The sequence below is a fragment of the Triturus cristatus genome, chromosome 6, assembly GCF_964204655.1.
Source record: "Triturus cristatus chromosome 6, aTriCri1.1, whole genome shotgun sequence".
NCBI classification, from domain to species: domain Eukaryota; kingdom Metazoa; phylum Chordata; class Amphibia; order Caudata; family Salamandridae; genus Triturus; species Triturus cristatus.
This window is the reverse complement of record NC_140589.1, coordinates 1,927,927,903-1,927,952,849: the sequence shown is the minus strand read 5'-3', so window position 1 is coordinate 1,927,952,849 and position 24,947 is coordinate 1,927,927,903. Positions and strand designations below refer to the sequence as shown.

The 24,947-nt window shown below is 44.1% G+C and overlaps 1 protein-coding gene across 1 annotated transcript in view; it reads right to left on the bottom strand.

Moving 5' to 3' along the window:
- Positions 1 to 421: 421 nt before the first annotated feature.
- Positions 422 to 24,947, bottom strand: part of LOC146822506 (uncharacterized) — a 132,266-nt gene continuing 107,740 nt past the window's right edge. The window contains exon 2 of the mRNA XM_085613615.1: positions 422 to 4,063. Within this exon, the coding sequence (XP_085469741.1) occupies positions 572 to 3,667 (3,096 nt within the window). The 5' untranslated portion in view covers positions 3,668 to 4,063 and the 3' untranslated portion in view covers positions 422 to 571. The remainder of the gene's footprint in view (positions 4,064 to 24,947) is intronic.

The window sequence follows — 24,947 nt, the reverse complement described above, 5'->3', positions numbered from 1 at the left end:
CTTTATGGCTCATTCCCTTTCAGAATGAACAAAAGACCTGTTCCTTTACAGTACAAGTTCACTCACAAGAATAGACCAGTAGGTCTTAAAAATAGCCCGCCCTGATAAAATCTGACTTGCAATAGTGAGTGGGCGGGTAGAGTTTTCAAGGCCTGCTATGGTGTTGGTTCTGTGTGGAGGACAGGTACCCCACTAGTAATGACTTTCTGATGTTGCATTGGCTTTGTCCTTGTAAAGGATGGCGTGCCGCTTTGAATGCTGTTATATGCATTTTCCATCATCATGACTTTCTCCTCTGTGTTGACTTCCTGTTATTGTAGTAGCTATGCGCTGGCAATAAATGAACTGTCAAATTCCGTACATTTATATGGTTCCTGTCCAGGGTGGCCTCTTTGATGTTGTGTTAGGTCTTTCTTTTTTGACAAATGCCTGGACACATTTCTTGCAATAAGCGTTGTTCGTGAAATGACTTTCTTCCCTGTGTGGACTTTGATGGTACATTAACGGTGCCTTTCTAATAAATGCTTTGTTGCATTCAGTACATTCATGTCATTTCTCTCCCTTGTGAGCTTTATGATGTCATGTGATGTTGCTTTTTTAACAAATGCCTTGTCATAGTAGGTTCATTGATATGGTTTCTCTCTGTGTGGACTTTCTGATGGCACATTGGCTGTGCCCTTCTAATTAATGCCTTGTCACATTCGTACATATTTTCCTCAACTGGGACTTTCTGATGTTGTTTTAACTCTCCCTCCCTAATAAATGCTTTGCCACATTCAGTGCAGTCTTCAGTCTTTTGATGTTGCATTAGCTCTCCATTTCTTCTAAATGCATTGTCACATTCAAAACATTGATATAGTTTCTCTCCTATGTGAGCATTCTCATATAATATTTTATTTTGCTTTCTAATAGAAGCCTTCTCACATTCATTGGTTTTTCCCCCTATGTGGACACTCTGATGCTGCATTACATATGGCTTTCTAATGAATGCCTTCTCCCAATCAGTACAGTTGAATGATCTCTCTCCAGTGTGAACCTTTTGATGTTCCTTTAGCTCTCCATTTCTAATAAATGCTTTGTGACATTCTGTGCATTGATATGGTCTCGATCCAGTGTGGACATTTTGATGTCGCTTCAGCTTTCCATTTGTTATAAATGCTTTGTCACATTCTGTACATTGATATGGTGTCTCTCCACTGTGGATTTTTTGATGTTGCGTTAGGTTTCCATTTGTAACAAATGCTTTGTCACATTCTGTACATTGATATGGTCTCTTTCCAGTGTGGACTTTTTGATGGTGCATTAGGTTCCCATTTGTAACAAATGCTTTGTCACATTCTATACATTCATAGGGTTTCTCCCCAGTGTGAACTCTTTGATGTTGCTTCAGCTGTCCATTTGTTATACATGCTTTGTCACATTCTGTACATTGATATGGTCTCTCTCCAGTGTGAATTTTCCGATGTTGCTTCAGCTTTTCATTTGTTATAAATGCTTTGTGACATTCTGTACATTGATATGGTCTCGCTCCAGTGTGGACTTTTTGATGGTGCATTAGGTTCCCATTTGTAACAAATGCTTTGTCACATTCTATACATTCATAGGGTTTCTCCCCAGTGTGAACTCTTTGATGTTGCTTCAGCTGTCCATTTGTTATACATGCTTTGCCACATTCTGTACATTGATATGGTCTCTCTCCAGTGTGAATTTTCCGATGTTGCTTCAGCTTTTCATTTGTTATAAATGCTTTGTGACATTCTGTACATTGATATGGTCTCGCTCCAGTGTGGACTTTTTGATGGTGCATTAGGTTCCCATTTGTAACAAATGCTTTGTCACATTCTATACATTCATAGGGTTTCTCCCCAGTGTGAACTTTTTGATGTTGCTTCAGCTGTCCATTTGTTATACATGCTTTGCCACATTCTGTACATTGATATGGTCTCTCTCCAGTGTGAGTTTTCTGATGTCGCTTCAGCTTTTCATTTGTTATAAATGCTTTGTGACATTCTGTACATTGATATGGTCTCTCTCCAGTGTGAGTTTTCTGATGTCGCTTCAGCTTTTCATTTGTTATAAATGCTTTATCACATTCTGTACATTGATATGGTCTCTCTCCAGTGTGGACTTTTTGATGTTGCGTTAGGCTCCTATTGGTAACAAATGCTTTGTCACATTCTGTACATTGATATGGTCTCTCTCCAGTGTGGACTTTTTGATGGTGCATTAGGTTCCCATTGGTAACAAATGCTTTGTCACATTCTGTACATTCATACGGTTTCTTCCCAGTGTGGACACTCTGATGTTGCAGTAGACGTGACTTTCTAATAAATGCCTTCTCACATTCAATGCAGTTGAATGGTCTCTCTCCAGTGTGGATTTTCTGATGCGACTTGAGCTGTCCATTTGTTATAAATGCTTTATCACATTCAGTACATTCATACGGTTTCTCCCCAGTGTGGACTTTCTGATGTTGCATTAGAAGTCCATTGGTAATAAATGCCTTGTTGCATTCTGTACATTTATATGGTTTCTCCCCAGTGTGAACTTTTTGATGCCGATCTAAGTTCTTCTTCATTCTGAACACTTTATTGCATTTTGCACATTCATACTGTTTCTCCAAAGTGTGAACGTTCTGATGTCGCATTAGTTCTCCATTGGTAATAAATGCCTTGTCACATTGTGTACATTTATATGGTTTCTCCCCAGTGTGGACTTTTTGATGCCGATCTAGATTTGTCTTCATTCGAAACACTTTATTACATTCTGTACATTCATATGGTTTCTTCCCAGTGTGGATTTGTTGATGCCGCTTTAGATTTTGTTTACTTCCGAACACTTTTTTACATATTGTACATTCATATGGTTTCTCCCCAGTGTGGACATTCTGATGCTTTGTTAGGGTTCCTTTGGTACTAAACGCCTTGTCACACTCTGTACATTCATATGGTTTCTCTCCAGTGTGGATTTTTTCATGCTGCTTTAGATCCTTTTTTCTTCCGAACACTTTATTACATTCTGTACATTCATATGGTTTCTCCCCAGTGTGGACTTTCTGATGTTGTGTTAGTCCTCCATTGGTACTAAATGCGTTGTCACATTCTGTACATTTATACGGTTTCTCCCCAGTGTGGACTTTTTGATGCCGAACTAGATTCTTCTTCATTCGAAACACTATATTACATTCTGTACATTCATATGGTTTATCCCCAGTGTGGATGCTTTGATGCTGCCTGAGATTCATCTTCAATCCAAACACTTGATTACATTCTGTACATTTATATGGTTTCTCCCCAGTGTGGATTTTCTGATGTCGTTTTAGCTGTCTATTTGTTATAAATGCCTTGTCACATTCTGTACATTCATATGGTTTCTCCCCAGTGTGGATCATTTGATGCTGCTTTAGATTTGTCTTCCATCCGAACACTTTATTACATTCTGTACATTTGTACGGTTTCTCCCCAGTATGGACCTTCTGATGTTTCCTTAGCTCTCCATTTGTTATAAATGCTTTGACACATTCTGTACATTCATATGGTTTCTCCCCAGTGTGGAACATTTGATGTTGCTTTAGCGTTGTCTTCCATCCGAACCCTTTATTACATTCTGTACATTTATATAGTTTCTTCTCTATGTGGACACTCTGATGCTGCATTAGGTCTTTCATTGCAAAGAACACTTTTCGACAGTCAGTCCATCGTTTTTCTCCAGTATGAAGTTTCTGATGTCGCACTTGCTCTTTCTCTGTCTAATAAATGTTTTGCCACATTCTAGATATTCATATAACTTCTCTCCTGTGTGTTCTTTCTGATACCAGGTTAGCTCTTCCTTCGTAATGAGCACCTCAGTCTTGCTTCAGTATGTCAGTGTGTTATACCTTCAATGTGTATCTGCTGATGCCTAAGAGCCAAGTACAGAACTCATTGGGAAGTTTGGGTTTTCTGCTGTGGAGGCATTAGCCTTCAAGGAAAGAGATTTCGAGGGATGCTGTTTTTACATCACTTCATACTCATGTGATGTTTAATGCTTTTACCTTTTTCATTTATTCCTGCCTTTATTTCGCCTGTTAGATTAAGAAAAAGAAACACTGAATAAGCTGAAATGCAGAGTCCATCACAAAACCCTATTGTCATTTAATGAGACATTTAATTGTCCATCTAGGCAAGAGCGTTAAAGAAATTTTAGATCAAACTTTCAATGTACAGATGCAATCAGCAGAGTAAGGGCATACGATCCTTCCGTGATCACCTCCTATCAAGGAGTGTGGACTCAAGTAGTAACCAAGACAACAGAGAATCTTTCTTGTTCAGTGACTAAGACCCTCTCCCAACGTCACACTACAGTGTTAAGTCCATAGCGACAAGATGCCTCCCTTGTTATCCAGGGAATTCTTCCTATTATCACTCGGCCTAACAAATAATATAAGATGGAGCCTTTTCCAGTGAATGGACCCTGCAACACAGAGCATTACAATAACGGGGAGAAACATAAGCAACTTCTGCAAAAGGAGTCCTTTATCCATTCAGAGAGCCTGGGAACCTGGACAGGTAATCTGAGCATCTTCCACATAGTGGAACAGGAGGTTTACAATTATTTTAAAAACACAGTGGCAAAGTCAATAAGTCTCACCTTTTAGATGTGTAGGCTTACCAATGCTAAACAACATCAGAAAAAAGAAGAAAAAACAAAAAGGTGCGATGATGTGGCTACTGTTGAATCATTCTGCACGCTTGTAAAGCTTTTACCACAAATGAGCACACCTACAGAATGACACATGCACCCTTTTCCGTCTGGTGTTAGAAGGGACCTTTTATTTTGCAAAACTTACATGTGTAATATAAATACTTAAAGGGGCTTTCAGCTCTCCATGCATTGGTTTGTTGTTGTGCCAGTCACATTTTGCTTCCGCCCTATGCAGAACGCACCATGGGGGAGTGAGTCTGCCTACTTCAGCTACTGGCTAATTTCACTTTGAGTTACTGCATTTACTATTCACAAGGAGGTAGTTCCCTTCAGTGCCAGTGCTTGTGTTTGTACTTAATAATTACGTTAGCATTGAGGGGCGTGGCTTGCGCGCCGCGACGATATGGCGGTTTGCGTTTGAGCTCCGTGCTGAGCTGGAGCCCACGGAGGAATAGCGGTTGTTTTCGGCGGCCCCGGTCATCGCGGATATCGGCCGCATGGATAAGAACATGTCACGGATGTCTGGGAGAGGGTTTCCTGCTTTCTGAGGCTGCTGGAACTCGCACTTTGGTTCCTGTTTGACGGCGCTCGGTGGTTTCGCGAGCGGCCGCCATTTTGTCTCTTCAGGTGCGATGAGAGCTTTCTCCTCAGCGCGATGTTGACATTGCCACAGAAGGGCCAGGAATGCAGTTAAACAGATACTGGTGACGTTTTTTTTTTACTTCCTCAACTCATATTGCTTTTTCTTCTCTGCCTGCTGCCTTACTGCCTATTTTTGTTTCATCTTTGCGTTTTTTGCTAAGATATCGTCTGTCAGGAACTCCGTCAAGGACATTTAGTGGGGTTTCTTTGACTAATGCTTTCCGGCCTTTGGGTCATCCCTGACTGGTAGGACCCCTTTTGATATCTGCAAGGTGGGATATTTTTGTGAGGTGGTTCCCCTCCCTGTCCCTGGAATCTACCTTTAGTATTTCTCTGCTCTCTTGCTAAGAGTGCGCTATCCATTTTTGCTCGGTCCCTTTTGACATATTGAGGTTTTCCTTCCTCACTTGGCATTCCCTTCTCGTAATTTGTCTGGAGTGGTGTTCTGTACTCCTGCTGAGGTGGTGTGCTCTATGGCCGCGAATATGGGCCCGTCTTCAAATGCTAAAGACGCAAAGGAATCTAAAGCGTCTCTTAAAAGGGCCAAACAGCTATCTCCTACACCTGAATCTCCGCAAAAAGACCCTAGTCCCACTCTTGAGACTATCCTGACGCGCCTTAATGAGGTCTATGAAATTGCGCAGTCTACCAAGACCAACACAGATTTATTGCAAGTGGAAGTGTTAGCTATCAGGAATGATTTCAAGGCCTTGTCTCTTCGTGTTTCGGACACGGAAGCACGTATTAGTGGCGCAGAGGATTCCATGCAAAAGCAGTCCAGATCTCTCTCACAACTTGAGCGATCAATGGTTGCTTTGCGGAAGGATCTCACTGAGCAAGAAGATCGTAACCGCAGATCTAACCTGCGCATTTTTGGGCTTCCTGAAGATGTTGAGAAGGATGCGTCTTCTATGATTGATTTCCTCTATCAATGGATTCCTTCTACATTGCAAATTTCCTTCCAAAGAGATTTTGAGCTGGAACGTGCACATCGTGTTCCCACTTTTCGTTCTAAGTCTGCTACGCAACCTAGGGCGATAATTTTTAAGCCACTGCGTCATCAGCATACAGAACAAATTCTAGCTCATATGCGGAAGGTTAGAGTTGTTTCGTGGAATGGTCATCGCATCTCAATCTCTCAGGACTTTGCCAGAGACACGGTCATAAGAAGGAAGGGTTTTCTTAATTTGCGGAAGCGTCTAACGGAGATGAATATCCCCTTTTCTTTTGCTGGCCCCTCAAAATTCCGCATTACTTTCAAAGGTCGCTCTAGAATCTTCGATGAACCTGCTGACTTGGTCTCGTTTTTGGATAATCAGATGGAGCTTCAGATGGAACTTCAAATGGAGGCCTCGCTTGATCCTGGTTCTGCTGGCACCTGAGGCGCTTATGCATACTGCTATGTGTTTTTTCTTTGCCAGTATTATTGAGCTTAGTCTCTCTTAGTCCTGCACGGTGGTCTTAGTGTCCATTGTTTTTGTTGTGCTCTTGTCGGCTGTTGGTGGTCCCTCCATATCGGTATGGTGCATTGGTCTTTTTTTGTTGTTAGTTCTATTGTATGACCCTTTCAAGATTTTGTGGTATTGTTTCGTGTTGGTTTAACGTCACTTTTGCGCGAGTGCCATCCTTTTTACTCTTTTCCTTACCAAATTGTCTTTCCGCATATTAGCTCCCGGTCCGTTTCTTATCCTAGTGTATGAGTTCTTATCTTCTATTGTTTTGGTTATGTGCATGATTTTCATCGTCTGTGGTTGTCTCATATTTGTGGAGTACGTTAGTGTTTATTAATGTATTGATTACATATTTGATTCATGGATGAGTATTTGTTGCTTATTAATTGCTATAGTTAGAGTTTTGTGTTTAGCTCTATGTCACTATTATAGCATTTATTGGTTTGTATCGTTATTATTATTAAGTGTCTTTCTCGAATAGGTCGGAATTTTTTAGCTGTTTTGTAACTGATAGGCCTATGTTTCTTCTCTTCCATGTTCCTATATTTAAGATATTCTCACCTCTCTCAGTTATATGGAGTGCAACGAGAAATATGTTTTTGTGGACAGTTATCTGTTAGCTTATTTATAGATTTTGCATTTTTATGGATAATCTCATTTATATTATGTATCTATCATAAGACTTTATTGTTTGATACATTAGTCTGTTACTATATGCCGCTCTCCCCTGTGTTTCACTTACTTTCTTCTGACTGTATTATTTAGTACTTTATTTATTATTGCTCTTTCTTTTTTTGTATCAGCTATTACTGTTTACATCTGTTTTTTCTCTCTTTTTGCTTTTTACACTTTTTATGATCCTGTTTAGGTGTTTCCTCTCTCTCAAATTTGATTATCATGTCGCCTGTATAGATTTATATGATGTACTGTTTCCAGAACGATAATTGATTCTTGTTCATATCCTTTAGACAGTTCTTCTTTTATAATAACGCATAATCTGTTCTGTTCTGTTTTGGGGCTATTTATGCTGATAGTTTCTATTCCTCATGTTGGGCTCTTTGCTCATTCCCATGTCCCCCCTTGTATGAATTCGGTCTTTTTCAGACCTTCCTTGTTGGCCCTTCTCTCCCTCTTTCTGTCTATCCTCTTCCTTTCTTCTTTCTCTCTTTTTTCCTTCTCTCTTTGGATTTCCTCCTGGGATTCTCCCGGTGTTGTGTTGATGTCTAGTGTCTGGAGGCGAGGTCTCTTGGAGGCTGTAGTTCATATATCATTTGTGCAATATCTTTTTCTTCTGCTATTAGATCTATGTCTGGATTGAATGTACTCTCCCTTAATGTCAAAGGGCTAAATCATCCAGTTAAAAGGTCGAAGATTCTAGATTATTGCAAATCTCTTTCTTCGGATCTCGTCCTTTTTCAGGAGACAAAGGTTTCTGTTAGGGAGGCGTTATTTCTGAAGAAAGAGTGGGTTTCTGATGTTGCTTGTTCGGATGCTAGTGGTAAAAGGAATGGAGTAATCACTTTAGTTTCTAAACATTCTGGTCTGTCTATCGTTTCCTCTGAACAGGATACAGAGGGACGCTGGTTACTATCTAAGGTGTCCGATGGTAATGCTGTTCTCTTTGTCATGAACATCTATGCCCCTAACAAGGATGATCCGGCTTTTTGGAAAACGATCACCAAAAAGCTAAATGACACACCTCATTCTGGCAATCTTATTGTTGGTGGTGACTTTAATTTACCAATGGACCCTATTTTGGATAGGAATTCTGCCTTTAACTTTCGTCCCCCTCAAGCACATAAACAATTGATTAATATGTGTTCTCTGACCCATCTTCAGGATGTTTGGCGTCTTCACAATCCCACTGGCAGTGATTTCTCCTTTTTTTCCTCCCCTCATTCGTCCTTCTCACGTATTGACTACCTTCTGGTTCATTCTTCTCTTGTTCAAGCTTCCTCATCTCCGCTTATTCACCCCATTTTAGTTTCAGATCATGCCGCGGTAACTTTCACACTTATGTCTTTTGCCCCTCGGGTAAGGTCTAGATCTTGGAGACTAAACACGGAAATTTTACATGATGTTTCCCAAGTTCGAGAGTTTTCTAATGATATTGAGACGTTTTTCCGTGAGAATGTTGGTTCAGTAAGCTCTCCTGTTGTTCTCTGGGACTCTTTTAAATGCACTTTTCGTGGTCAGGTCATTAAGTGTATGTCCAGGAGAAACGCTGCCATTAAAAAAGAACTCACAGATTTAGCGGATGAGATTAAATGCCAGGAAGATCTTTTTCGACAGTCTAAGGATAGGTCATGCTTACAATCTATTAAGAACTTAAAATATGCGTATAATACTATTGTCACTAAGAGAGCGCATATTGGTTTTCAGGCTCAGAAATCTAAGAGGCTGCTGTTAAAAAATCGTGCGGGCAAGACTCTTGCAGCTACATTAAAGTTTCAGGAATCTTCTAATAAATCCTCCCAAATCTCTTCTATTACTGACCATCTTGGTAAGAGAAAATTTCAGACTGAAGAAATTCTTGAGGTCTTTCGCGATTTCTATAATAATTTATATACCCCCTCTATGCAGGCGTCTTTTGAACAGTGCCAGGAGTTTTTGAAGACAGTACCGTTGAAAGCTATACCGGAGGATGATAATAATTCATTAAATGCCCCGATTACCTCTGATGAAATTACTTCCGCAATAAAAGCCACTCGTTCCGGTAAGGCTCCGGGCCCTGATGGGTACCCTATTTTGTTTTATAAGACCTTCTTATCTGTGATTGTTCCGAAACTTCAATCGGTCTTTGATGCGTTTGTCAAAGATGGTTCTGTGTCTGGCTCTGCTGCTGATGCTACTATTGTAGTAATCCCCAAAGAAGGAAAGGATCATTCAGACCCCAAGAATTTTCGTCCCATTTCCCTGCTTAACATGGAGGCTAAGATTTTTGCTAAAATCTTAGCTAGACGATTAGAATCCTTTATCCCTCAATTGGTTCATCCTTCCCAGACAGGTTTTGTAAAGGGTCGTCTTGCGCGTGATAATATCCGTACTTTTTGTCATATTCTAGGTGCTGCTAAGCGATCCAATCTTCCGGCGGCGGCCTTGGCCCTTGATGCTGAAAAGGCCTTTGATAAGGTTTCCTGGCCTTTTTTACGAGCTGTTTTATGTGCACATAATCTTGGTGATTCCTTTATCCGTATGGTTATGTCTCTTTACTCCCGACCTAGGGCTAATATAAGAGTGAATGGGGCTACCTCGTCTTTTTTTCACCTTTGCCAGGGTACTAGACAAGGGTGTCCTTTGTCTCCTCTTTTATTTTTGTTGTCCATTGATCCTCTTCTCCGACTGATTGACGTACATCCAGACATTATGGGATTTTCTTTTGGTTCCCATCAGTTAAAAGTAGCTGCCTATGCCGATGACGTTCTCATTTTTTCAGATGATGTTGTGCGTGCCATCCCGGCTATTTCTGAGATCATTTCCACCTTCTCAAAGGTTTCAGGTTATACACTGAACAGAGATAAGACAGAAATGTTCCCCTTAAATGCTTACTGCTTCTCCTCTCATATGGGTTCGGCGGGTTTTAAGTGGCAATCTAAGCAACTAAAGTATCTGGGTATTTATTTTTGTTCCACCCTCTATGCGACGGTTACTTATAATGAATCTCAAACTATTCTTAAAGTGCGGCATCTTTTAGAAAATTGGTCTCCGAAGCATATCTCCTGGTGGGGTCGGCTCCAAACTCTTAAAATGATGATAACACCTATTATTAATTTTGTCTCTTCTATGCTTCCAGTCAAGCTCTCTGATGCCTTCTTTCATGATCTTGATTTAATTACTTCCAAATTCTTATGGAATAATAAAAGGGCTAGAATTGCCTATAAATTCTTGAGGAAACCTTATGAGTTGGTGGGATGTAATCTTCCTGATTGGGGGAAATATCAATCTGCTTTTCTAGCCTCTCAAGGTGCGCTCTGGTTTTCCCCTCCCCTTATGCATGTTCCAGCTTGGTTGCTAATAGAACAGGAATTGGCCTCTCCTCTTCCAACTGCCTCTTTCTTAACCACAAATACTCTTTTCATTCCATTTTCTAGATCTATTATTTTGGATACTGTTGCTGCAATTCGTAAAATTGATATGAGAGTGGCGATTCCGTTGCATAAAACTAGATGGTCATCCATTTGGCGCAATTCCAAAATTAAGATTAATATTGATCCGGAATTGATGTCTTATTGGTCGGGGAAAGGTATCTCGCTTGTTAAACATTTGTATGGTTCCCAAAATGAACCTCTTCCTTTCTCTACCCTGGCCCAGCAATTTTCTTTATCTAATATAGATTTTTACACTTTTCTTAAGATAAAAGTAGCACTTGCTAGATTACAGCTTCAGCCTTCTTCCCCTATGATTATGCTTCTTCACTTATGGATTAAGTCTGGTCATGTTGCATCTAAGATTTATAAATTTTTGTCGTCCTCGTCACTTCCTACTCAAACTGTTGCACAGCAAAAATGGCTACATCATTTTGATCATAGTGTTACCGATCATATCTCTTCAGACACATGGCAAGATATTGGTAAGCTTTCTCTTCGTAACAAAATCGCCCCCTCACTAATGCAATCTAAGTTTTTCTCTATTAATCTTCTTCACTGGACTCCCACTCGTTTACACGCGCTAAATCTCAAGGACGATGATCGATGTTGGAGTTGTGGGCTAGCACCTGGTGATTTCCAACATATGTTCTTTGACTGCTCTCTTCTCCAACCATTTTGGGGTCTAGTTCACAAACATCTCATGCTTATCTTTGATATTCAGTTTCAACTCTCTTTTCCACTAATTCTTCTTGGTCCGTTGGCTGCCTCGGTCCCGTTGCCCTTAGATACCATGGAATTACAATTATTGGATCTTTTACTATCTATAGCAGTCAAGGTAATTCTCATGGAGTGGAAATCTTTTTCTTCAGTCTCTTATCATACTTGGTGGGCATGGGTTTCTTTTCTGCGTAGTGCTCATACGTCAGTTGATCATGCTCACCTTTCTCCGTCTATATCTAATGATGTGTGGCTGACTCTAGATACGTATATGCAAAGAGCCTCAGAGGGTTTGGTGGCTCAATACCCTTTTGATGTGCCTGGTTAATGATGGTGTTGTTGTTGGGTGAATCCTTTGGAAATCCTTCTCTCTTTTCTCATCTTGTCTTTCTGCTTTCTTCTTTCTTTTTCTATCTTTGCTTTCTTTCCTTTCTTTCCCTTCATCCCTAAGTTAATATATGATGATGATACTTTTGATAAATACGTCTCCTGATTATCCATTGATTCTTCCTTATTCAATGCATTCCTCTGATACTTCCAAATTAATGAACTTTGTAAGGTGTTTTTCAGTTTTAACTTTCATTTTACCAGGTTGAATGTCTTTTAGCTGATATCATTTGTATCATTCTTGATTGTATTCTATGCTTGTTTTTACTCCCTTAAAATAATAAATTCTTTTGAAATCAAAAATAATTACGTTAGCATTGCCTGTGAGTTTAGAGGCTCATGTAATAGCAGCTTTGCTTGTAAACCAACTTATATAGTTATAACAAGCATTAGAAATGCAATACGTCTCACATTTCTTTGAGTTACAGCTATTGGAGTTGCAAATGGCAATGTCTTTTACCCTTGTTTTATGGAGTGGATGTATGCGTTTTGAGTAGAATGATGTGGGTTGGATTGGAATTGTTAGTTGTGTGATTGTATGGTGTGAATTTGTGTGGTGTGGAGTGGATTTGAGTAGTGTAAATATGTGGTATGGTGTGCAATGGAAAAATATATATAGTAATTGTAAGACCTGGGGTCACCAAGCCCTAAGGGGGTAATGTGACTCGAGCGGCTGGGCACCCAAAGGCTTATGTGTAAAGCGACCATAAAACACACTCATCCCCTGAAGCAGGAAACGTACACAATAAGGGACGCCACACAGTAAGATCAATTCAAATTAATCAGCTTTATCTAATCAAATATGCAAGCACAGTTCCTGAGATGGCAATGGGCCTCACTTGAACACATTAGCATTTGCATCACCAGCATTTCATTACAGTCACATAGGCAGTACCAGAATACCTTAGCTTTAGATTCACCATTACTTCATCATAATGCAGTAGGCCACACCTGTATACCTTAGCGTCAGATTCCAGAGCGCTGCTTCATGGCTCCAGTGGCAATACCTGGCGAATCTGGGGGGAAGCGGTAAACACAGCGGTTAACCAGCGCTGCGCCCCTCCCACCACTAACGTCTCACTCTACCGGGGCCCCACGCACGGTATCTAGCGCGATAATGGGCGCGGTAACTAGCGCTTCGAAATTGGGCTGGGACTCGCTCTTCAAGGCAGGCCTGGCAAGCCTAACTCTACCCTGGGCCTCCCTAGTGCTTTGGAGCGGAGCGTGAGGATAAAGCGTTACTCGTATACCTAGAACATTGAACACTTCTGAGCAGAACTTGAGGATAAAGCGTTACTCGTATACATAAAGCATTGAACACTTCTGAGCAGAACTTGAGGATAAAGCGTTACTCGTATACATAAAGCATTGAACACTTCTGAGCAGAACTTGAGGATAAAGCACTAATCGGACACATAAAGCATTGAACACTTCTGAGCAGAACTTGAGGATAAAGCGCTACTCGGATACATAAAGCATTGAGCACTTCTGAGCAGAACTTGAGGATAAAGCGCTACTCGGGTACATAAAGCATTGAGCACTCCTGACACGCGGCAGTCTCAAGGAAAGGCGGCAATCCCACGGAGGGGAATCAGAGTGCGGTGCCGCTCCCGATCGACAGGGGGCGCACCGGGTCCTTCCCAAGCCTCCCGGGGAGCAGGGGGGTGAGTCCCAGGCCTCCACACGGCCAAGCTACCTCCCAGCCCCCGGGGGTTACCTCGATCTCGGTGTCCAGGGGGGGATCCTCTCTGCAGCGGCGTCCGGCACAGCTCCGGGCCCCGCAATCTATGCGCGCAGCAGCGGGGGACAGGTCACAGCCTCGTACGCCTCCGACAGCAGCTGCGACGGCAGCGACGGGGCTCTGGGCTTCTCCGTGGGCCCCGACTCGATGATGGGGCACACTTCAGGCCTCCGGGCCGCGGCGGTGAGCACGCTTCAGGTCCCCACGCCAGGGGGGGTTGGCAAATTAGGCGGGAGGACTACGAGCTCGGCGCTCGACGGGGGACTGATGCAGGGGATCACAGGCCAGGTCGGGGAGCGCAGAGGTCTCAGCGCTAGTACCTGGTTGATCCCCAGCAGTCTGGCAATCCGTTTTGGCACGCAGTTTCAGCATTCAGTTTTGGCATGAAGTTTCAGCATTCAGTTTTGGCATGAAGTTTCAGCATTCAGTTTTGGCATGAAGTTTCAGCATTCAGTTTTGGCATGAAGTTTCAGCATAAAGTCTTTGTGGCGCAGATGTCTCTGGCACCCTTGGGGGGTTCTGTTCCAGGGGGGTATGGATTGAGTTGGTGACTAGTTCCTTCCTAGTCAGGCTGGGCAGAGGTTCCCTGGGTCCTCCTACTGCTGGGCAAGATCAGTGGGCTTTACAGGATCCCTCACTCACTTAAGAGGCAGCACCTAAATCCTGTCACTCTCAGAGGCATAAGTCCCTGGCTAGGCCAAACCGCCTAAAACTCCTGCGTGGATTCTCCAGCTCTGCTTTACCCCAACTGACCAACTGACTAGAAAATGTTCCCTCCCTCTGTTAAGTAGCCCTAGGTTAGGTGACCTCTATCCAAGGCGGCAAAAGTAAAAACACACCTCCCTTCTAGAAGGTTCCAGCACATTCCAGGAGCTTCCCCATTCTACCTATGGGACAAAAAAGGCGGGCTGGTGTCGCAACATTGTTGTGGGGTTCCAGCCAGCTCCTGGCAGCTTGGGTGCTATTAGAAAGACCACTCTGCAGTAGCAGGGGCCTGTGGCAGCCATCTTGGGAGAAGGGAGCACCTGCACCTTAACACTGGTTGGCAATGAAAAGGCGCCCGGAGACCTAAGTCCAACATAAAAATGATGGTGGAAAAAATGAGGCATGATCAAAAATAGAGGGGGAGACCACCCTAGGGCTGACAGGTCTAACAGTAATTATGTGATGGAGAGCGCAGTGGTTTAGCATATATAGGTGTGTATAGTGGTATATAGTGGAGCTGCACATATTATAGTAGAGTGGAGTTGCACAGATTGTAAAAGAGTGGCTTAGAGTGGTGTAGTGTAGAGTGTAATGGCGTAGAGTAGATTGTTTTAGAGTAGAGTGAAGTGGTACAGTGTGGAATGGTAAAGAGTGGATTGGCATAGAGTACAGTGCCATAGAGTGCAGTTTTGCATAGTAGAGTAGCATGGAGTGGCATAGAGTGGAGTGGTGCAAAGTACAATGGAGTGGCCTATCCTGGAGATGTGTACACAAGGAGATGATGGACGGAGCGCTGAAACTTTTCAGACACTCACTACCAGTCACAGATCTGGGTTGAATCCATCATCGTTCTTTAGCTCACTCCCCACCCCAGTTCAGACCCACCCATATGGTAATCAGTCTTGACCCTGTTCCTAATGGGAACAGTCCAGCCTGAACTGCCAAGCCAGGTCTTCCCTGGACCGGAAAGAAGCATCCTAGGACCGGAAAGAAGCATCCTAGGTTCACAAACAATTTTTTTTGTTTGGTAAAAGTGCCCCATGAGGTGCTTTCACTTCAATGGTGTGCACACCCCTTTCTTTAGACGTGGCTTGCTGTAACCTGTATACGGCAGCAGCATCTAAAGAAAAGGGCGTGGCCACTATGTAAGTGAAAGCATACTATGGGGGCTTTCACTGGAGAAAAAATAATGTTTCGTAGCGCGGCCGTAGTCATAAATCCTCATTGGTGGTCAGGGTAGATTTAACACTACTATGGTAGAAATGTCCTTTTCAGAAAGTGGACATTTCTCTGCTCTTAACCTTGCTCTGTGGGCCTGCAGTCTGTCTACAATACACGTCTGGGCTGGGTGACAGTTCCCCTTTGTGCATTCCCACCAGACAGCCGCAAACACAGGAAGGCCAGGTGCAGCTGAGCATGCATCTGCATCTGCATTCTCATGGCCCGACCTGGGTAGATGAGAGAAAGGGGGTCCCACTGGCACATCAAGGAGTAATGTCCTGAACCCACACAAATGGCCAATGTTCCCCACAGATAGCCTGGCAGACAGGACTGGTTTGAAAGGGGTACTGGTGCACCTCAAAACCTTTCTTTGAAGTTTCCCCCACATCAGTGGGTATAAGTAGTGGATCCCTGGTCCCCCACATCAGATACTTCTGGATCTTAGACTGAAACTCTACCACAAAAACTGCAGTGCTGCTCAAAGGACTCCACTGTACTGCTTTCCTGTTTGTTGTGCTGCTGCCTCCTGCTCCCCTAACTCTGTTTAAGGAGAGTTGGACTCTGCCTTCTCCCCAAAAGTGATCTCTAAGGGGTTATCGGCTTGCCCCCTGTTCTCTTCATGGTCTCAGGGACATCAAAGACCTCATGCGTCCTCTCAGCCCCTGCTCGTTCTAAGCGCCTCTGCTGCTGGCAAGACAGAGAAGTGAGTGCCGTGCTTCACCTCCTCCCTGTACCGTCCTGAGCATTGCCTGTTGCCGCTGGCAATTCAGAGAAGTGAGCACGGTGCTTCACTTCCTCCCAATACCGTCCTGCAGCGTGCCCGTTGCTGCTGGAGACCAGGATCAATGTGTGTGACTCATCCCACCTTCCCGGCAGAGCCGGACAACTGGGCCCTCCTCCGCGACAGCGTGGGTCCTGAGGTAGAGAGTCCCAGCACCTGCCTAACTCGCCACAAAGGTACTGAAATGAAGGGACACGCTGAGTCCCGAAGCACATTGGTTCTATTTTTGTTCGCATGTTAAAGATTACCGTAATGGCACAAAGAGGAACTCATTGGTGCTAAAATATTGTTTTTGACCCTTGCAATTACAAAAGCATCACTAGTGATATCCTGACTGGATTTCTGTCGTTTTGGTTTCATTTTGCACAGATAAAGATTTTTTATTTCTTCCAACCTGGTGTGGAGTCTTGTTTTGTGGTGTATTTACTGTGTTGTTTTGTGAACATCATACACAATGTCCACTTTATTCACAGACAGCATGCAGTGGATGGTCATTATTGTGCGCGCTGCGCAGTTTCACCCTACGCTCTTGCTTAACAGAAATGCTGCAACTTTTGATAATTATATGTTTCCCTCGCCTTCATTTCTTGATTTTGCTCATGAGAAAGAGTCACTCATAGTTGTTGAAATGCCAGTCATAATTTCACTGAAATTATGAAAATGTCACAAATAGAAATCTGAAACCTTGGCAGCTATGGTTCTAACAGACATCTTGGTGCCAGGAGGATTTCTTTGTCAAGAACATCCACTCCATTTTCAATACACCCCTCAAAGGGGCCGTATTTCCCAACTTGGTCTTTGCCATTTGCGTCAGTAGCACGCAAACCCCTCAGCAGACAACAAGCAAAATATTAAACAAATATAGTGCCAAGTTGCCCAAAAAAGAAATGCATGGGGATCCTAGAATAATACACTCAAATCATAAAAAACAGTACCTCAGCCTGGAATGTATGAAGCAAGGAGCCAAGAGGGGTGGCCCAGACTCTTCCAAGCCCCGGGCGTGGACAGGTCAGGCCAAGCCCGTGTGAAGGACACAAGTGCTGTATGTTTATTTATTTAGAAAGTTTTATATAGCGCGAACATGACCACCACGGCTATCAGAGCGCTTTACAGATTATGCAGCACGAAGGGTACAAGCAAACAAAACAGAGTCCGACATTCTCGTGAGGGTACAAGCAAACACAACAGAATCAACAAAGCGCCAAATTCACAGTCTAAAATTGACTGACATTCTTGTGAGCCAGGCAGCAGGGCCACAGTCAACGGCTATGGGCCCAGCATCAGATGGAGGGGCCAGGCTGAGGCAGATGTGCAGCAGCAGGGCCACCTCTCGGAGGGCAGATGCATCCTGGGACTGCCAAACCCACTTCTGGCCAACAACGACTGTGGGGGCTTCGCCCACTTTTTTCTTTAGGACTTGTGTCCTGGATACATACATTTTTTATTGCAGGCACAGGCGAGAACGTGATTTAACCAGAATCACAGGATGTGCAACAGATGCCGAGACTGGAACCTTGACTCCCAGCTCCAGAGTCGGCAGCTTAGGCTCTTATGCCATTCATACGCTGCAAACATAAGGTGGGAACAAAAACTGTAGTGTAGTTCCTAGGAATCCCCAAGGACCTGAGCGGTTTGGTTGACCTAAAGTAAAGGCTTTGTGTCCAAACTGATTCCAGACACCCCCACAGGATATGTCAGCCGTTAGACCATCTAGATCTACAGTGCCACTACCACTCCCCTGTATTTTACAGTGGCGTAGGTAGTTTCTGGCAACCACTGAACATGACAATCCTGATTCCTCAGGGATCGTGGAAACCAGTACAGTACTTTTTACTCAGACACTCGTGCTTGCTTACTCTCAGAAAATACACAGAATGGCGATTAGGATGTTTCAATAAGAATTTATTGGTCCAACAACAGCCTTGTGTAAAACATATGTGCGGTGACAATCAGGGGATAGATGCATACAAAAGAGATTGCTAGTACCAATATAGTAAATAGCAGATACATTTCTTCCATAGTGCTAATAAGATGAACAGAAACAGGTCAGATAAAAACAGGTAGCACCTGCATATTTCTAAAATCCGCACCCTAAGTAATTTGCCTAAATGTACCTAGACTAGATCTGTATGTGTAGCATGTATATGCGTATAGCTATGTGTATCTGTAGCCAAGAAACCCCTAGGCAAGAACCAGCCCCCTCACCTGATGGTTGAGAATCAATGACCCAGTCTCTGCTTCGAGGATGACACCCCGCAAGGGATGTCAGACAGCTGTGTGTAGAAGATTCAGCATGCAGGACTCCGTCTCAGCTTGGAAGGAATTCTCCTCTAATTTGTAGGGGGGAGTGAGGGTCTTTTATACTAAAGTGGTCACTCCAGGGTTTTTTCTAGAATCAATATGCTTTTAACCCCTTCCCCGCTCATGACGGAACCACTCCGTCATGAGCCACGTTGGCGGCCGCTCCTCCCACGCGGCGCTAATTCCCCGCCTGTGCGGGCGATTAGCGCAGTGGGTGGAGTCATGACGGAACCACGCCGTCATGAGCACAGCTCACCCGTGACTCATGACGGCGTGGTTCCGTCATGAGCACAGTGGCGCTGTCAACCCCCCCAAGTTCCCCCAGCGCTGCAGCGGAATTCGCGCCGCAGAGAAGGGGTTAAAACAATCATAGATGTTTTGAAAACAATCACCAATGCTTTTCTAAACAAGTGTGATCATGCACAGCTGACTGTTGGCCAAGGATAAAAAAAGTGGTGACCCTTATACAGAATACTTCTGCTGTGCCGGGGGACATGTTTATGTACGTCAGATACAGGGATTATGATAGAGTACTGAGAACCTGGTGTCAAAGAGACAGGAGCCAGCTACTAGGTAAAAGGTCACCCGTTTAGAATCGTTATTGTCATGTGGATGGGACAAATGTATGTAATAGGGGTATACATGACAGGAGTAGTCTAAAGGACATAACACCCACTCCTCATCAAAAGGTCAACAAGGTCAGCTAGGTAACAATAAAGCTAACGCTATTACAAGGCATAAAAATCATTTACAATAAAACATACTAAAAGCACTTTAAAAGCCTGGAAAAATGTCAAAGTCATTTTTCCCTAAAAGCGTACAAAAGGTCCTCTAAACTTATATACTTTGTTATTATTGCACTGAGCACCTTGAAAGCCATTATGCTCAGTTAGAGCAGATAAGGAAAAATAAAACAAAGTCAGTTTTGACCTTCAATTTAGTAAATGTTTAAAACGTTGCCAAACGGTTCCCAGCACAGGAGAGGCCAGGTTGTTTAAGAATCCTGTACTGAAGACTCAACATTGCTGAACATCGTGTCCGAAGGTGACAATCCCTCTAGAACGTCCAGTATCATGTGGAGTGAGTAAAGATGTTCATGCCTTATACCAATGTCCGTACCTCTTTTTTTTTTTTTTTTTTATAACGCGCTCCAATAGTCAAGACTGTCCTGGCGCGGGAGCGAAACCGAATCAAGGTGGCAAAAGGAGTCGACTATTCATGGATTTGAAAAAGGTGCGTTTTAAGCAGTTTTTTAAAATTGAACAAATTGGAAGAGTGTCTGAGAGCGTCTGGCAGGACGTTCCACAATTGGGCTCCCTTTACCGTCAAAGATTGTCCACCCAGACGAACTTTTTTAAATCTGGGGACGACCACCTGCTTTCTGGAGGTAGATCGCAGCTGACGGGTCGGGAGGTAGAGAGTGAATCTTTTGGCTAGATAGGCAGGGCACGGTCCATTAAGGGCCTTATAAACGAGGACCAAAGTTTTAAAGCGCACTCTTTGGGCCACAGGAAGCCAGTGAAGATCCTTCAACTGTTTGCAAACGCTGAGTCTCCTTGAGATGTTAAAAATGAGTCTCACCGTTGCATTCTGGACTACCTGTAGCTCTCTGATCAGGTAGTCTGGAGCCCCTATATAAAGGGCATTAGAGTAGTCCAGACGGGAGAGCACCAGAGCTCTGGCTACCGTTTCTTTAGCCATTTGAGGAAGAAGGGGAAAGAATTTGCGAAGAGTGGTCAGGGTTCCAAAACATGTCCCCGCCAGTCGCGAGATCTGGTCTCGAAAACATAAATCTGCCCCAAACCAGACACCCAGGTTCTTGGCCATCCCACTCTCTCCCGTTGGGCATGTTGATTCAGTGGGCCAAATAGACTCCTTAAAGTCAGTGGGAAATTGGCCGTAGAGCAGAATTTCTGTTTTTTCCTCGTTGCATTTGAGGCAGGCTCTAGCTAGCCAGGCAAATACAGAGGATAGGCATTGGCGTACTCCAGAGGTGCACAAGTTCTCCTTTTTCCAGGTGAAGAGAAGCTGGGTGTCATCGGCGTAAGCCATAATCTTAGCACCCCAGTTCTCTGCCAGCCGGATCAAAGGAGTTAAATAAATGTTAAATAAGAGGGGACTTAAGGTTGACCCTTGGGGAACTCCAGTTTCTACCCTACGATTAGAGGAGTAATAGGGAGGTAGCCAAATCTGTTGAGTCCGGTCGGAAAGGAAAGACCTGATCCATTCCAGTGCCGTGCCCGAAATGCCAATGTCCTCCAGCCTAGATAGAAGTTGGAGGTGGGGCACCGTGTCGAAGGCGGCAGAGAGGTCCAAAAGAATAAGGGCCGCCCTGCCGCCTCCGTCAAGGCATTCCCTGATGGCCTCTGCCACCTCCAACAATGCCGTTTCCGTACTGAAAGCGGTACGGAAGCCCGATTGGGCCGGATGAAGAGCCTCAGAAGATTCCACAAATCTCTCAAGTTGCCGAAATGCCGCTTTCTCGCAAACTTTAGCAAGGGCTGGTAGGAGGGATATAGGCCTGTAGTTGGAGGTGATCGATGGATCTGCGGAAGGTTTTTTTATCAAAGGGAGAAGTTTGGCTTGTTTCCACTTGGAGGGTAAAATTCCTGAAGTAAGGGATTCATTAACCAGAACAGTGACCATAGGGGCAATTACTTCGGCTATTCCATTAAGGACCCTCGCAGGGCAAGGATCTATAGGTGACCCTGACTTCAGAGATTTTAATATGGTCACAACATCTATATTTTCGACCTGAGTAAACTTGGTCATCTCTGCTTTAGCCTTATTTACTTGGGAAGGTGAAGGAGGTGGTGGTTGGTGAATTAAGGCTAGATCAGATTGCGGGTCGGGTAGCTGGTCAGGGTTATTTAGACTGTCTTGAATTTTTTGAATTTTCTCGATGAAAAAAGTAGATAGTTGCTCACACCAATCTGTGGAGGGAGGAACTGAAGTCTTCTCTGCTACCGGGGCAGTGAAGCTTTTAACTATAGAGAAAATTTCTCGACTGTTGTTTTTAGCTTTTAGAATTCTAGATGTGTAGAATTCCCCTTTAGCTATTTTAATCGCTGCGTAGTAGCTTTTTTGGCCTGCACGGAGTTCCGATTTAGCAGTAGGACAGTAGTTCTTTCTCCATAATCGCTCTAGCGCCTTACATCCTATTTTTAAGATTTTTAATTGTTCAGTATACCAGGGGGAAGTGGGAGTGATCCTATGGTTGTGTTTTCCTTTGCTTTTTGGTAAGGACCTAATGGAGGCGTCTATCCAGGATGAGAAGTTATCTACAGCTTCATCCAAATTTTGTGCTTTCATTGGGGTGGAGTGGGTGAGGGCCTCTACTAGGTCCGGAATATTAATTCTCCTAGGACGTTCCCCGGGCTTGGGTGCAGGTAACACACGGATGTTGTTTATAGACCAGGAGAAGTGAACAGGAAAGTGATCTGACCATGTAATGGGGTAGGGTGGATCTGCAGAGATGTTAAAGTTGGAATATACCAAATCTAAACAATGACCCCCTTCATGAGTGGCAGATTGCACCTGTTGAGCCATCTGAGCCAAATTACAAATTTCTTTCAGCTCTTTAACTCCGGGGGCAGAGCTTGTGTCCATATGTAGGTTAAAATCTCCCAGCATTAGGAAGTGTGGGAATCTGAGTGCACGTTGGATGGCGATCTCCTCCAGGGATTTAATAAAATTGCCTAGAGGACCCGGCGGGCGATAGATCAATAGTCCCCCCAGAGTAAATTTGGGGGATAGTGCTAGGGAAAATTCCATAGCTTCTCCATCCTCAATCCTCCCTGTGCATTCCATCCTCAGAGTCCATTTCTCTTTGTAGATCACAGCTACGCCTCCTCCCCTGCCTTTATTGCGGACCTGTCTGGTGATCTTGAACCCTCTGGGGACAGCCAGCTCCACAACTGGGGCGCAACTCTCATTCAACCACGTCTCCGTGATGAATAGGATGTCGAGGTTCTTATCGATGATGAATTCATGTACTTCCTCAGAGTGCTTTGATAGGGAGCGAGCATTGATAAGGGCAGCCTGAATAGGAGGGTCATCCGCTGTGTTAAGCTGGGGAAAGAAGGAACTAGGTAGGCTAAATTTGAAGCAGTAATTTGAGCATATTCGTGAGGAGGAGTCTAAGACATTCCAGTGGGCACCATTGCATAAAAGGTTGCGATAAAAAGCTCCCAGTTCATCTGAGTTGTATGTGATAGTGGGAGAAGTCAATCACAAGAAAACTCCACAGGATGTGTGGAGGGGGGAACTAGAGGCGTGGGGTTCTAGGAGCAGCAGCCTCCAATATTAAATGTTCATCACAAAAGAGCTGCTCCTAGTGTGATAACCCAAACGAGCTACAAGAACGTCGGGAGTGTGGGCATCTCACAAAAAGATACGGACTGGTCTCACACACCACCTGGTGTCATGCTTCATCATTGACCAGTCCTCGCCCTCCAAAACCTTCGTTTGATGGAGGACGGGCATACACTTGACGACAAGGATGCACTTCTAAGTGATGGAGTGGGGGCCCGTGACTATGTGAGTGAAATTAAAATTAAAAATCATTATAGTAGTCAGTAGTAATTCTTTAATGTGAAGTGAAAACTATATGATATTAAAATAAGTGCGGCGGTGATTGGGATATTTATTGTTCCCAACCGTCTAGTGAATGATCTCGTGGATGGTCGACATGTTTCTGCCTGGGTGGCCCCGAAGGGTCCGCGGCATTCATCAGGACCTAGATAGAATAATAATGGGCTCCGTTCTTACCACAATTTGGTAATGTGTCACCACTGCGGGAGTGTGGTATAGGTCACACTTCACCGTCTAAGGGCTGCTTCCAATAGTGAAGCCTGAAACAGAGTTTTAATAAGAGACAATGTAACTCGCTGGGTCAGTTGTACCTGTAAAAAGGAAAAAAGACAAAACAATGCATGCATTGGGTGTCTGCGTGACACAAGTGTGTGCGTGACTCAGTGGCACTCTATTTGTGGACACTAGTGCGAAAATGTGGTGGTAGACAATGCTGCCACCAGGCTTACCCTAATAATTTGGACAAGTAGCCTCATGGGAGAAGAGGCGGAGAAGAAAACCACAACTGTGTTTCCTCTGTAAGAGAAAACATTTCAGAAAAAAGCGTTATGTTAAAAGGGGATTAGTCGTCATGTATAGCCAGCCTCAAAAGGCGAGTAAGGTTACTTCCACATTCCACATACTCATGCTGTCTTACTCACGCTACCACCACACACTTCAGGCATACTCTTACTGTTACTCGCGATCAGCGCGTCCTGCAACCTATGCGTCCGCTCACGGTTCTCCCGGATGTGCGAATGTCAGGGAGCGGGCGGGGTTTATAACGGCTGACATCCCAGTGCCTAATTGGAGCAATTAGCATGAATTGACTTCACGTGGATGATTCCCGGTGTCCCCGGCCGCCGCTGCCTGGAACGTGAATGTCGGAATGGGGCGTGTGAAGGCCTCAAGAGACGCTCGTGATTCGAGGAGAGGGTTGGGTCCTGCCGGCCAATAGTTGGGGTCGAGAGGATTGTGCAGGCGATGATGCGCCGATGGAGAGGTGCTCTAATAGGTTGTACTGTAAAGGGAATTCAAAGGGCCGCTCTGATTGGAGGAGCTAAGGCAGGGGGCGTGGCCGAATGGAAAAACGCGATCTAGCCATAGAATTCGTTTGCATGGGAACGTACAAAGGATAATTTCTCAAGTAGTGGTGGCGCGATCCTCCTGAAGATAGAGTCGGAGTGGAGGTGGCTCTGTGCAGGGAATGTGATGATCATTGTGAGGGTCTCATTCTGGGCAAATGCGAAGCAGATTGTATACCACGTAATAGAGAGATGACTATACTTCATGCAGGGTCAAGGTGGCAAACATGACTCCTGGGTCCATAGAAAGGGTCATACACAGAAGCGACCTCACGTAAAGTGAACTTCTATGGTTTTAAAGATCACTCCCATACATACAGCAGTCAGGTAGTGCTGTGGTGAAACAAGTATTAACAATAGTGTCTCGCTCATCAAAAGTTTAAGCCAGATTTTGCACGTCCCACACACACTGATGCTCACTCTGAGTATTGCGTATGGGAGGGGGTGCTAGAGTTTTGTGTAAGGGTCATAGTGGGAGAAGTCCCATGCAGTATAGAATTAGCAGGGGTCCTGGCCCTGGGCGCTGTTGAGGCGCGGACGGGCGCAGACGGGCTTGCCTTAGGCGCGCCTTTG